We start from the raw sequence: 15,105 nt of genomic DNA, 5'->3' as shown, positions 1-15,105 counted from the left end.
ATGGAAAATGAAAAGTGGATCGGCGATGGCTAGAAGGCCGGTGACGTCGACCGCCGAACGCTGCCCGAACAAGGAGAGGGACAAGGAGAGGGACCGACTTTGGCGAAGTCGTGACAGTCATCCTCACCATTACATCAGTACTGGGGCGGCAGGGTAGCCTAGTGGTTAGAGCGTTGAACTAGTAACCGGAAGGTTGCAAGTTCAAACCCCCGAGCTGACAAGGTCGTCTGTCGTTCTGCCCCTGAACAGGCAGTTAACTCACTGTTCCTAGGCCGTCATTGAAAATGAGAATTTTATTTTATATTTTGCTTTGGGTCATGTATGTGACAGAGATAGTGAAAGGACTTGACCATTTTTGACCATGACCATTTTTTACAACACTGTGGTTAACAAGACATGTTATTTCCGACTGTACAACAGGGACTACATACACATCTACGTAAAGTCTATCGATCTTCAGAGAAGACCAAGCACATTTTAAAACAGAAGCTCAAATGTCTACCTCTGTTGTGGTTTTTCCCCTGGCAGTGTCCCTCCAAGGGGAACCCCAGCGGAGGCTGTACAAGGATCTTATGGCCAACTACAACCCACTAGAAAGGCCAGTGTTCAATGACACCCACTCCCTCACCGTCAACTTCAGCTTTAGTTTGATGCAGATCATGGACGTGGTGAGTTACTGTGGTACGCAAGTTAACAGAGCTCACATATTGTTGTGCTAGTCCAACACTAACCAACCTGATTCAACTCAAATCAAGGGTGATTAGTTGTTTTGTAACAAAAATGTTCACCTCTGGGGTCCTTCAGGAATGGATTGAGAAACACTGGGTTGTTGTATTACTTTATTCTCTGATGTTACAAACTGACATGTTCATCTATCTCTCTATCATGTTACAAACTGACATGTTCATCTATCTCTCTCTCTGATGTTACAAACTGACATGTTCATCTATCTCTCTCTCTGATGTTACAAACTGACATGTTCATCTATCTCTCTCTGATGATACAAACTGACATGTTCATCTATCTCTCCATCATGTTACAAACTGACATGTTCATCTATCTCTCTATCATGTTACAAACTGACATGTTCATCTGTCTCTCTATCATGCTACAAACTGACATGTTCATCTATCTCTCTCTGATGTTACAAACTGACATGTTCATCTATCTCTCTATCATGCTACAAACTGACATGTTCATCTATCTCTCTCTGATGTTACAAACTGACATGTTCATCTATCTCTCTATCATGTTACAAACTGACATGTTCATCTATCTCTCTATCATGTTACAAACTGACATGTTCATCTATCTCTCTCTGATGTTACAAACTGACATGTTCATCTATCTCTCTCTGATGTTACAAACTGACATGTTCATCTATCTCTCTATCATGTTACAAACTGACATGTTCATCTATCTCTCTATCATGTTACAAACTGACATGTTCATCTATCTCTCTCTCTGATGTTACAAACTGACATGTTCATCTATCTCTCTCTCTGATGTTACAAACTGACATGTTCATCTATCTCTCTCTGATGATACAAACTGACATGTTCATCTATCTCTCCATCATGTTACAAACTGACATGTTCATCTATCTCTCTATCATGTTACAAACTGACATGTTCATCTGTCTCTCTATCATGCTACAAACTGACATGTTCATCTATCTCTCTCTGATGTTACAAACTGACATGTTCATCTATCTCTCTATCATGTTACAAACTGACATGTTCATCTATCTCTCTATCATGTTACAAACTGACATGTTCATCTATCTCTCTATCATGTTACAAACTGACATGTTCATCTGTCTCTCTATCATGTTACAAACTGACATGTTCATCTGTCTCTCTATCATGCTACAAACTGACATGTTCATCTATCTCTCTCTGATGTTACAAACTGACATGTTCATCTATCTCTCTATCATGTTACAAACTGACATGTTCATCTATCTCTCTATCATGTTACAAACTGACATGTTCATCTATCTCTCTATCATGCTACAAACTGACATGTTCATCTATCTCTCTCTGATGTTACAAACTGACATGTTCATCTATCTCTCTATCATGCTACAAACTGACATGTTCATCTATCTCTCTCTGATGTTACAAACTGACATGTTCATCTATCTCTCTATCATGCTACAAACTGACATGTTCATCTATCTCTCTCTGATGTTACAAACTGACATGTTCATCTATCTCTCTATCATGTTACAAACTGACATGTTCATCTATCTCTCTATCATGTTACAAACTGACATGTTCATCTATCTCTCTCTGATGTTACAAACTGACATGTTCATCTATCTCTCTATCATGCTACAAACTGACATGTTCATCTATCTCTCTATCATGTTACAAACTGACATGTTCATCTATCTCTCTTTCATGTTACAAACTGACATGTTCATCTGTCTCTCAATGCAACAGGATGAGAAGAACCAGGTTTTAACAACCAACATATGGCTGCAGCTGGTAAGACTTTTTTCCATTTGCCTGTTTCAACACGTTTAATTTAGACTATATACTGTACTGTACTATACTGCACTATACTATACTGTATTGTACTGTACTGTACAATACACTAGACTACACTACACTATACAATATTATACCATACTGCAGTACACTACACCTCCATCTATCTTGCAAATTGGTCAACTCGGGAACAATAACTAAGCTACTCAGTCACACACAACTGAGTGAAGATGACGTTTATGTTTTATGACAGTAAGTCCTCTCCTGCTCTCGCCTCATCAGCAAACTGTATGAATGTTGTGTTGGCTGTTTTAAATCACCTTAACGAATGGACAACCTCCAGACAGTCAGTCCTTCATAGAGCCACTCCGTAGACCTTATAGATAGATTTGACCTTACTCCAGAAACAGGCTATTATAGTATCCCTCTGATAAATATCCACGGTCTGTGGCTCAACCCCCTGGTGGGGAAGACAACGTTACATTAAGACAATAAAATATATACAACCCGACACCCATCTCTAGACTCGGAGGTAATCTGTTTGAGCACCCAGGACAGCTTGCTAAAGAAAGTAATTGAGACCGTGTTGATATTGCTACACTTACAGTACACTCATGAGGTGGTGCAACCTCCATTTGTTATGTCTGCTAACACTTACTGATAACAACATGACTGCCAACCTCCATATAAAGAATGAAAACTGACGATACACTGGCTATTATTATTATTATTTGACAGGGTATGCTTAGTCATGCTCCATACTAGGGCTCCGTTGGTTGTGATGTGTCATGGCATATCAAACATGACGTATGGAAACCTCACCTTGCTACACCAGTCTGGTGTTGTTGAAATGATGAACAGTCCACGCTACCCATCTCAAATCTCAAAGTATGATACAGGATGTGTAGGCCATTGTAAGACTCATTACCTTTTCAAACCAATCATTTACAACCCTCAAACTGATTGATAATGGTCACTATGTCCATGACTTGTTTAGTCATCCACATTTGAATTAGAATTGGAATATACAGGTAACTGCCAGAATAAAGGAAACACCAACATAACGTGTCTTAATAGGGCGTTGGCCTGCCAGACCAGCTGCAATGCACCTTGGCATAGAAGTGTCTGGAACTCTATTGGAGGGATATGACACCATTCTTCCACAAGAAATGACATAATATGGTGGTGGAAAACGCTGTCTCAGGCATCCAGAATCTCCCATTAGTGTTCAATTAGGTTGAGATCTGGTGACTGAGACACACACACACACACACACACACACACACACACACACACATTTAACCCCATATGCTCCTTTAAAACCCCCTATGCTCCTTTGAGACCTCTCTTTCAAAATCACTGAGGTATTTTTATACATGACCCTAAGCAGGATGGGATGTTAATTGCTTAATTAACTCAGGAACCACATCTGTGTGGAAGCACCTGCTTTCAATATACAGTACTTTGTATCCCTCATTTACTCAAGTGTTTCCTTTATTTTGGCAGTTAAATGTAGATTTTTTAGAAAAGATTGTAGCATAGCCTTAATCCCATAAAATGTTTATTCCTTGATACAGTTGTTTATTATAGACTGGGACAGATTCTAATCTGATCTGTTCTGTGTGTTTAATAAAGACTGGGACAGATTCTAATCTGATCTGCTCTGTGTGTTTAATAAAGACTGGGACAGATTCTAATCTGATCGGCTCTGTGTGTTTAATAAAGACTGAGACAGATTCTAATCTGATCTGCTCTGTGTGTTTTATTAAGACTGGGACAGATTCTAATCTGATCTGCTCTGTGTGTTTTAATAAAGACTGGGACAGATTCTAATCTGATCTGCTCTGTGTGTTTAATAAAGACTGGGACAGATTATAATCTGATCTGCTCTGTGTGTTTAATAAAGACTGGGACAGATTCTAATCTGATCTGCTCTGGGTGTTTAATAAAGACTGGGACAGATTCTAATCTGATCGGCTCTGTGTGTTTAATAAAGACTGGGACAGATTCTAATCTGATCTGCTCTGGGTCTTTAATAAAGACTGGGTTCTGTCAGCAATACCCTTAGAGTCCCACAGGAGGCTGCTGAGGGGAGGACGGCTCATAATAATGTATTGAATTGAGTTAATGGAATGGTATCAAACACATGGAAACCAGGTGTTCGATAACATTCCATTTGTTCCATTCCAGCCATTACTATGAGCCCGTCCTCCACAATTAAGGTGCCGGCAGCCGCCTGTGCCTTAGACATAACAAGCAGTAAAACAAACAGCTATGACAAACAACTATAGTTAACACTCCTACACTTCTTACACCCTTTAAAGATGTTCCTTTTTGTTGCTATGCAATGCCTGGTTTCCCCAGTTACCACAAAACTTTGACCATTTCCATTTTCAGATTCATCTGCATAGATGGATACTTTGTTTATCAAACCGTGATCAGGTTCAACAAGCGATGCGAGGCCTCAGAACCTCCCACTAATGGACTTAGCTTATCTGGAAACGTGTGTGGAGGAGTGGTGAGAATATGAGGAGTGTGTTATGTTTCTCTCTCCAGTACTGGAATGATTATTACCTGCAGTGGAATCAGTCTGAGTACCCTGGGGTGGCCAATGTGAGATTCCCTGATAGCCAAATCTGGAAGCCAGACATCCTGCTGTATAACAGGTTAGTACTATACCAGTAATCTTGGACCCCATAACCAGTTCTTGCTCTATACAGCTGGCCAACTCCATTACTATGGCCTCTAATGTATTAGCATGAGGTGGAAGCAGGACTTATATAGTTTGTAAGACAGGTGTTGAGCTCATACCTCTTGTACATTAAATGCTTTTGAACATATTGCCATATGACAGCGTTGATTTGAGGAAAGAAACTATTTTCCTAACATTGGAAATGTACAATACACAGATTATAATAGCAGGAACTGCTTCTTTAGGAGCCAGCCTGATCTCGTGAGCTTACAGAATGATGTGCGTTTTAAGTAAGGCTGGCCAGCAAGGCTATTCTTCATGCAAATAAAGTCAGAAAAAGCAAAAGAGTATTTCACCAAAAATGCAGAATTCCATATGCTATTGTATACCATTAACCCTCATAAACTTTCTTCAAGGACAATCACAGTGAAGAAAATGTAAATAAATGTAAATAAAATGGTAACAGCAGAACCCCCTGCCTGTTTCCCCCTAATGCAGAAAACAACATTCTCGTCCCTATCTGTCACTGTTCTTCTGAACAAAGCCTTAGTTTCACCCCAGTCAATTACATTCCACTATGGTGGCTTTTTGCCTCCCGTGGAACGGCAACTCTTTTAACTTGAGCTCACCTTTCTCCATTCCTATTGAAACCTTTGGGAGTTCAGTTGGAGGAGTGCATTATGTATTGCGAGAGACAGAGCTCTACACTGACTAGGCCATCTCTAGGGGAATGTAGCTGTTGCTATGCTGCAACAAAGGAACCATACTTCAGGTCTTCTATCACACGGTAACCTAGAAAATAATGAGGCAGGAATACTCATTTCGAAGGCTGGCATATCTTTTTAACTTTTTAACACCAGCTACAGTAATGGATTTAATTTTAACACTACAGTAATGGAATTGATACAGTACATTTTCTTTGCCATGTAATCCTTTGTGAGTAGTATGAATGGAGGTGGAGCTACATCCTGATTAACAGTCTGTGTTGCTCTAGTGATTTATAGCTGTATGATTCATGATCGTGGTTTTCACAGCTCAAGGTCATACTACCACACCAATAAAAGACTGTTGTGTTGCAGTCTGCACATTAATGTAGTCGTTCCCAACCCTCTTCTAAGGGCCTGTCTGCACATTAATGTAGTGGGTCCCAACCCTCTTCTAAGGGCCTGTCTGCACATTAATGTAGTGGGTCCCAAACCTCTTTTAAGGGCCTGTCTGCACATTAATGTAGTGGGTCCCAACCCTCTTTTAAGGGCCTGTCTGCACATTAATGTAGTGGGTCCCAACCCTCTTGTAAAGGCCTGCCTATACATTAATGTAGTGGTTCCCAGCCCTCTTGTAATGGCCTGCCAACCGCTCCAGTGCAAGCACACCTAATTCCACTAGTCAACCAATCAGAACACCTAATTCCACTAGTCAACTAATCAGAACACCTAATTCCACTAGTCAACCAATCAGCACACCTAATTCAACTAGTGAACCAATCAGCAAGGCAATAATTTGTTAAATCAGCTGTGCTACTGTAGTGTTGGAATGTAACTCGTATTTGGAATGGCTGGGCATCCCCAAGGAGCGGGTTTGGGAACGACTACACTAATGCCCACTAACTGAACACATCCATGTTCTCCCATAGTGCCGACGAGAGGTTTGATGCTACCTTCCATACCAATGTGTTGGTCAACTCCTCTGGGTCCTGCTCCTACTTGCCTCCAGGTAAGTATAGCTCAAGTACCATGCCTGGATATCCATATTCAATACCTTCCACATTAACTCTGTTTTCCCAAGTCAGTTCCACTGAACCATAAAAGCTCACCTTCTATGGATTTGACCTGTTTAGTTGGCTCTGGGGTCTAAGCTAGATGCCCTCAATCTCACCCAAATTATCATGGAACCTACCAGGTACAACCCCAAATCCGTAAACACGGGCACCCTCATAGATATCATCCTGACCAACCTGCCCTCTAAATACACCTCTGCTATCTTCAACCAGGATCTCAGCGATCACTGTCTCATTGCCTGCGTCCGTAATGGGTCCGTGGTCAAACGAACACCCCTCACCTAAAACGCTTCCGCGAGCAGGCCTTTCTAACCGACCTGGCCCGGGTATCCTGGAAGGATTTTGACCTCATCCTGTCAGTAGAGTAGATGCCTGGTTATTCTTTAAATGTGCTTTCCTCACCATCTTAAATAAGCATGCCCCATTCAAAAAATGTAGAACTAGGAAACAGATATAGCCCTTGGTTCACCCCAGACCTGACTGCCCTTGACCAGCACAAAAACATCCTGTGGCGTACTGCATTAGCATCGAATAGCCTTTGCAATGGACAACTTTTCAGGGAAGTTAGGAACCAATACACTCAGGCAGTTAGGAAAGCAAAGGCTAGCTTTTTCAAACAGAAATGTGCATCCTGTAGCACAAACCCAAAAAGTTCTGGGACACTGTAAAGTCCATGGAGAATAAGAGCACCTCCAGCTGCCCACTGCACTGAGGCTAGGAAACACTGTCACCGATAAATCCACGATAAATGAGAAATTCAATAAGCATTTTTCTATGGCTGGCCATGCTTTCCACCTGGCTGTTTCCACATTCATCTTCTGCACATCTATCACTCCAGTGTTTAATTGATAAATTGTAATTATTTCGCCACTATGGCCTATTTATTGCCTTACCGCCCTAATCTTACTTCATTTTCACACACTGAATATAGACTTTTCTATTGTGTTATTGACTGAACGTTTGTTTATTCCACGTGTAACTCTGTGTTGTTGTTTGTGTCGAACTGCTATGCTTTATCTTGGCCAGGTCACAGTTGTAAATGAGAACTTGTTCTCAACTGGCCACCTGGTTAAATAAAGGGGAAACAAAAATACAATAAAAAACACTTCCTCTAGGTACAGTGGTTGCGAAAGTACTCACCCCCCCATGGCATTTTTCCTATTTTGTTGTCAGACAACCTGGAATTAAAATAGATTTTTGGGGGGGTTGTATCATTTGATTTACACAACATGCCCACCACTTTGAAGATTTGTTATTGTGAAACAAACAAGAAATAAGACAAAAAAAATTGAAACCTTGAGCGTGCATAACTGTTCACCCCCCCCCCCCCCCCTCCCAAAGTCAATACTTTATAGAGCCACCTTTTGCAGCAATTACAGCAGCAAGTCTCTTGGGGTATGTCTCTATAAGTTTGGCACATCTAGCCACTGAGATCTTTGCCTATTCTTCAAGCCAAAACTGCTCCAGCTCCTTCAAGTTGGATGGGTTCCCCTGGTGTACAGCAATCTTTAAGTCATACCACAGATTCTCAATTAGATTGAGGTCTGGGATTTGACTAGGCCATTCCAAGACATTTAAATGTTTCCCCTTAAACCACTCATGTGTTGCTTTAGCAGTATGCTTAGGGTCATTGGCCTGCTGGAAGGTGAACCTCTATCCTAGTCTCAAATCTCTGGAAGACTTAAACAGGTTTCACTCAAGAATTTCCCTGTATTTTGCGCCATCTGTCATTCCTTCAATTCTGACCAGTTTCCCAGTCCCTGCCAATGAAAAACATCCTGGGGATTGTGTTCTTGGGGTGATGAGGTGTTGGGTTTGTGCCAGACATAGGGTTTTCCTTGATGGCCAAAATGCTACATTTAAGTCTCATCTGACCAGAGTACTTTCTTCCATATGTTTGGGGAGTCTCCCACATGCCTAATGGTGAACACCAAACGTGTTTGCTTATTTTTTTATTTAAGCAATGGCTTTTTTTCTGGCCACTCTTCCGTAAAGCCCAGCTCTGTGGAGTGTACGGCTTAAAGTAGTCCTATGGACAGAAAGTCCAATCTCCACTGTGGAACTTTGCAGATCCTTCAGGGTTATCTTTGGTCTCTTTCTTGCCTCTCTGATTAATGCCCTCCCTGCCTGGTCTGTGAGTTTTGGTGGGCAACCCTCTCTTGGTAGGTTTGTTGTGGTGCTATATTCTTTCCATGTTTTAATAATGGATTTAATGGTGCTCCGTGGGATGTTCAAAGTTTCTGATATTTTTTATAACCCAACCCTGATCTGTACTTCTCCACAACTTTGTCCCTGACCAGTTTGGAGCTCCTTGGTCTTCATAGTGCCGCTTGCTTGGTGGCGCCCCTTGCTTAGAGGTGTTGCAGACTCTGGGGCCTTTCAGAACAGGTGTATGTATATATACTGAGATCATGTGACACTTAGATTGCACACAGGTGGACTTTATTTAACTAATTATGTGACTTCTGAAGGTAATTGGTTGCACCAGATCTTATTTAGGAGCCTCATAGCAAAGGGGGTGAATACATACACACACACCACTTTTTGAATTTATTTAATTATTTTTAAAGTACATTTTTTTCATTTCACTTCAGCATTTTGGACTATTTTGTGTATGTCCATTACAATCCAAATAAAAATCAATTTAAATAACATGTGTTTGCAACAAAATAGGAAAAATGCCAAGGGGAGTGAATACTTTTGCAAGCCACTGTCCAGGATCAGCTTCCACTCCCCCAATCATAACCTTAACCATTAACTTCACTCTACTCCCGGAAAGAAAGTGTACCCAAGCGCACTTTAGCCCAGCTTGAAAAAATGTATTGACCCGTTGAAGTATCCTGGGGTAAGGAATTATTTTTGGATTCACTCTACTCGTTTCAGTTACCTTGAGTTAATGTCAGGTTTCAGGGAAGATGACGCCACAGCGTGAGGCTAGTCTTGCTAGGACTGTCTGACCTCCACTGCACAAGCCAAATGCACAGTCAGTCATTAGATCAATATCGTGGTAGGAAGGATGTTTTGGCTTTCAAAGCACTTTATTTATTGTTTCGTCCAACATCCCGGAACCATAATCCAATTTCATCTTTGATATGAGATGATTCTGAAAGCTCTACCACTATGTTCAATTGACCATCTGTTCTTTAAAGGGGCAATCTGCAATAGCTACGTCCATTTTTGGACTGATTAAATAAATATATGTACCCATTGATTATTTAAGAATATAACTTATAAATGCCCCATGAGCTTAGTTCAACTGTCGTACCCCATTGTAACCCAAAATATACGTTTGTTTTACTCCAATGTTTGTAAACAAACACTTTATAGCCTCGAAACATGGTTACAACTATAATTGTGATATCATGGCTGGTCACTCCTTGCATCTATAGCTCTGTATATGAATTTGAGTGGTTGCATTTCTCTAGCCCCACATCCCTCAGCTTTTTAGAGAAACAGTGGCAGGGGGTTTGCTTTGTTATTGTTTCAACTGCTGATTGCCGCTTTTAAAGATATGTCCAGATATGACAATAAACCATTCTCAACATTTAACCCAGCGTGAGAAAGAAATGCAGTTGATTTTGGTTGAGTGGGATTTTTATACAGTACTTATACTGTAAGTGAAATGAACCCCGTTAACCCAATCTAATATTTTCAGATATTTGATATTCGTACTAAGCAGATTTAGCACCATTCTGTCAGTTGAGAAATATTGCTTTGAAATACATGTCTTCGTATTATCACAAAATACACTACTTAAATGTTGCCCTATTATTATCTGTCTATTTCTACACTTCTGGGGGCCTGAAATTGGTGCAGAATAATAATAGGTAGAAGAATTACAAAGAAGAAGACGAAGAAGATCATTAGAATGCTGTCTTTCATTCCAACCAATACAAGACCACCCCAGTTTCAGTCCCACTTCACTGCAGATTAAATCTATTTATTTGTTACTTTTCTAGCTTGTCCTCGTTTCTTTTCCTCCCGCCCAAGAGACCGGCGGATCCTCCTGTAACTTCCCTTCAGTCATTCATGATGTATGTCATCATGACTGCGTCCCAAACAGCACCCTATTCCCTATGTAGTTCACATGCACTACTTTTGATTAAGCCTACATCACATGTAGGGAATAGGGTGCCATTCGAGACACAACCATAGTCCCTGAAGATATCAAAGAGAACAGTAGGTGGTAAAATCTCATAGAATTGCAACATTCTACCAAGGAGCTGTGGGTGTAAAAACACAATGTTAAAGGTCCGATTCAGAGGTTTTTTATCTCTATCAAATCATTTCTGGGTAACAATTATGTAACTTACTGTGATAGTTTTCAATTAAACTGGTCAAAAATAAACAAAAATGGCTTCTTGACAAAGATTTCTCAAGTAAGAATTCAGTTAGGACTGTCTGGTAGTGGTCTGAGTGGGGAGGGGACAACTGAAAACTATCTGCTATTGGCAAGAGAGGTTTGGAACTCTTTCTTATTGTTCTATTAACTAATTCACTGCCTGGTGATGTCACCAGGCAGGCCAAAACTCCATAACACCAAAACAGGCTGAAATGTGTTTTTAAACAGCTCTTCTGAAAAGAACTCTGGGCATTCTCATAATTTTCACATTTCGCAGTTTTATTCCAATCTCATAGTGTGGAAATATATATTTTTAAAAAGTAGAAATTCACGTTTTTGACTGCACTGGGCCTTTAAACTACCTTTTTAACTGTGGTTGGGTGAGAAGTATATTTTTTTCAGTTGCTACAATCTTCAACACTGTCATTCTTATTTTGTCTTCTGACAACACAATAACTACAAGTATTTTTCAGTTTCTGTTTTACTTTGGCTGACAGTCTGATTCCCTAACAAACTAGTTTTATTAATTTAATTACTTTGTATCCATCGAGTGTTTCCTCCATTGCATCGATGTTAATTTGTGATGTGTTTAAAATGCATTCTACATTTTAATTCCACATCAGTGCTGCTTGGTTCATAAGATTGGCTCTGTTCATTCTGTATAACATGCCTAGGAATGAGATTGGCTCTGTTCATTCTGTAGAATAGTATGTGTAGGAATGAGATTGGCTCTGTTCATTCTGTATAACATGCGTAGGAATGAGATTGGCTCTGTTCATTCTGTATAACATGCCTAGGAATGAGATTGGCTCTGTTCATTCTGTAGAATAGTATGTGTAGGAATGAGATTAGCTCTGTTCATTCTGTATAATAACATGCGCAGGAATGAGATTGGCTCTGTTCATTCTGTATAATAACATGCGTAGGAATGAGATTGGCTCTGTGCATTCTGTATAATAACATGCGTAGGAATGAGATTGGCTCTGTTCATTCTGTATAATAACATGCGTAGGATTGAGTTCACTCTGCTGGTTCACTCTGCTTTTGTCAGAGGTCTGGGAAGTGAGAAGATACTGTAGTGTAAGTGAAGTCTGACCAATCCCTTAATATACTGTAGTGTAGGCAGAGCCGGTCCTGTCCTCCCTGGGGCCCTAAGCAACATTCTGCTAAGGGGCCCTCCTACCTGACCCGTGAGAACATGTAAACCATTGTCCATTGCCACACAGTCACACCTGACACTTCAGTGCTCCCACTACAATCCTCCCACCTTTAAAACTGTTTGCTCCATCTGTTGGTCTAAGAATAAGTAGACCTATACAGAACAGACTGAGGTATAAACAAGCCATATTTATTGAACATAACATTTTCTATAGAATCTTAAGATAAGTGTATATTAACATTAACATAAATAAGAAATGATAGAAAATATAGAAAATAACCAAATATAACACTGAGCTTTGGCTCTGCTGCCTGGTAATTAGTCCAGTCCTCACAATATTATACAATTAGCTTTGTTTATACAATGTAAACATAATCCTAAAGGCTATGGCTGCACCTATATGTCTCAAAATAGTAAAATAAAACCTACAGTTGAAGTCGGAGGTTTACATACACTTAGGTTGGAGTCATTAAAACTCGTTTTTCAACCACTCCAAATTTTTTGGTAACAAAATATAGTTTTGGCAAGTCGGTTAGGACATCTACTTTGTGCATGATACAAGTCATTTTTCCAACAACTGTTTACAGACAGATTATTTCACATATAATTCAATGTATCACAATTCCAGTGGGTCAGAAGTTTACATACACTAAGTTGACTGTGTCTTTAAACAGCTTGGAAACTTCCAGAAAATGATGTCATGGCTTTAGAAGCTTCTGATAGGCTATTTGACATCATTTGAGTCAATTGGAGGTGTACCTGTGGATGTATTTCAAGGCCTACCTTCAAACTCAGTGCCTCTTTGCTTGACATCATGGGAAAACCAAAATAAATCAGCCAAGACCTCAGAAAAAAATTGTAGACCTCCACAAGTCTGGTTCATCCTTGGGAGCAATTTCCAAACGCCTGAAGGTACCATGTTTATTTGTACAAACAATAGTGCGCAAGTATAAACACCACGGGACCACGCAGCCGTCATACTGCTCAGGAAGGAGCTGCATTCTGTCTCCTAGAGATGAACGTACTTTGGTGTGAAAAGTGCAAATCAATCCCAGAACAGCAGCAAAAGACCTTGTAAAGATGCTGGAGTGTCACGACTGCTGCCGAAGTCGTTGCCTCTCCTTGTTCGGGCGGTGCTCGGCGTTCGACGTCACCGGTCTTCTAGCCATCATTGATCCTTTTTTCATTTTCCATTGGTTTTGTCTTGTCTTCCCATACACCTGTTTTCAATCCCATTCATTACCTGTTGTGTATTTAACCCTCTGTTTCCCCTCATGTCTTTGTCAGAGATTGTTTTATTGTCAGTGTAGTGTGATTGTTGTATAGGTGTGCGTCGGGTCCTTGTACCCATGTTTATGTACATTTAGTGTTATGGAGCATACTCCGTGGACTTTATTAAAAGACTCCATTTTACACTCCATTTGACTCTCCTGCGCCTGACTTCCCTGCCACCTATTACATCTACGCATGACATGGAGGAAACCAACGTTAAAGACCAACGTTATGTTTGGAGGAAAAAGAGGGAGGCTTGCAAGCCAAAGAATACCATCCCAACCGTGAAACACTGGGGTGGCAGTTGTGGGGGTGCTTTGCTGCAGGAGGGACTGGTGCACTTCACAAAATAGGTGGTATCATGAGGAGGGAAAATTATGTGGATATATTAAAGCAACATCTGAAGACATCCGTCAGGAAGTTAAAGCTTGGTCGCAAATGGGTCTTCCAAATGGACAATGACCCCAAAGCATACTTCCAAAGTTGGCCCATCCAAAGGAATTGGCCAAAATTCACCCAACTTATTGTGGGAAGCTTGTGGAAGGCTACCTGAAAAGTTTGACCCAAGTTAAACAATGCTACCAAATACTAATTGAGTGTATGTAAACTTCTGACCCACTGAGAATGTGATGAAAGAAAGAAAAGCTGAAATAAATAATTCTCTATACTATGACACTGACATTTCACATTCTTAAAACAAAATGGTGATCCTAACTGACCTAAGACAGGGGATTTTTACTAGGATTAAATGTTAGGAATTGTGAAAAATGTTATGTATTTGGCTAAGGTGTATGTAAACTTCCGACTTCAATTGTATACAGCTATGTGATTAACTTTGGTTCCCTCTACAGCCTGGGCATTTTCAGCATTAGCATGGGCACCAGTCTGTCTGGGCACCAGTCTGTCTGGGCACCAGTCTGTCTGGGCACCAGTCTGTCTGGGCACCAGTCTGTCTGGGCACCAGTCTATTTGGACTGTCTGGAAGAAATTGAGAAAGTATGTCACATAGTTAAGCAGTTATTTACACAAATGCACTTCTGCTATACAATCTTAAATGTTACTAAGTGTGTAAACATTTGAATTTTCTAATAAAAATCTTACCATCAAAATATTCCTCTTCCGCACTTTCTTGAGGCAAAATCATCAATGATGTCATCATAGGACACGTGATTCCCCACGTCATGATTTATACTCTTGATGGCCAGACGTTCCTGTGACATGAAAGACCTCAGGTAGCTTTTGATGAGCTTTCATTTTGAAAAGGTTAGGATAGAGTTCCTCCAGGTGTTTCTCACAGAGAAAGGAAAGCAGCTCAAAGGCAGTCATCTTGTCTGATGGCAAATCAGGTACATTCTGAATCTCATGTGC

General features: G+C 40.5%; 1 protein-coding gene across 2 annotated transcripts in view; it reads left to right on the top strand.

Moving 5' to 3' along the window:
• The window catches only part of LOC110506946 (neuronal acetylcholine receptor subunit alpha-7), a 41,658-nt gene that overhangs the window by 7,454 nt on the left and 19,099 nt on the right, over positions 1-15,105 (top strand). The window contains exons 2-5 of one of the 2 annotated variants that reach the window (XM_036981384.1): positions 529-668; positions 2,448-2,492; positions 5,052-5,161; positions 6,821-6,900. In XM_036981384.1, the coding sequence (XP_036837279.1) occupies positions 529-668; positions 2,448-2,492; positions 5,052-5,161; positions 6,821-6,900 (375 nt within the window). Of the gene's footprint in view, positions 1-528; positions 669-2,447; positions 2,493-5,051; positions 5,162-6,820; positions 6,901-9,582; positions 9,810-15,105 lie in introns of those variants that run through there. The other variant, XM_036981385.1, reaches the window with a different exon arrangement.

This window comes from Oncorhynchus mykiss, chromosome 6 (genome assembly GCF_013265735.2).
Source record: "Oncorhynchus mykiss isolate Arlee chromosome 6, USDA_OmykA_1.1, whole genome shotgun sequence".
Taxonomy (NCBI): Eukaryota; Metazoa; Chordata; class Actinopteri; order Salmoniformes; family Salmonidae; genus Oncorhynchus; species Oncorhynchus mykiss.
Note: the sequence above shows the minus strand (reverse complement) of the source record. Positions and strands in the feature narration are given on the sequence as shown.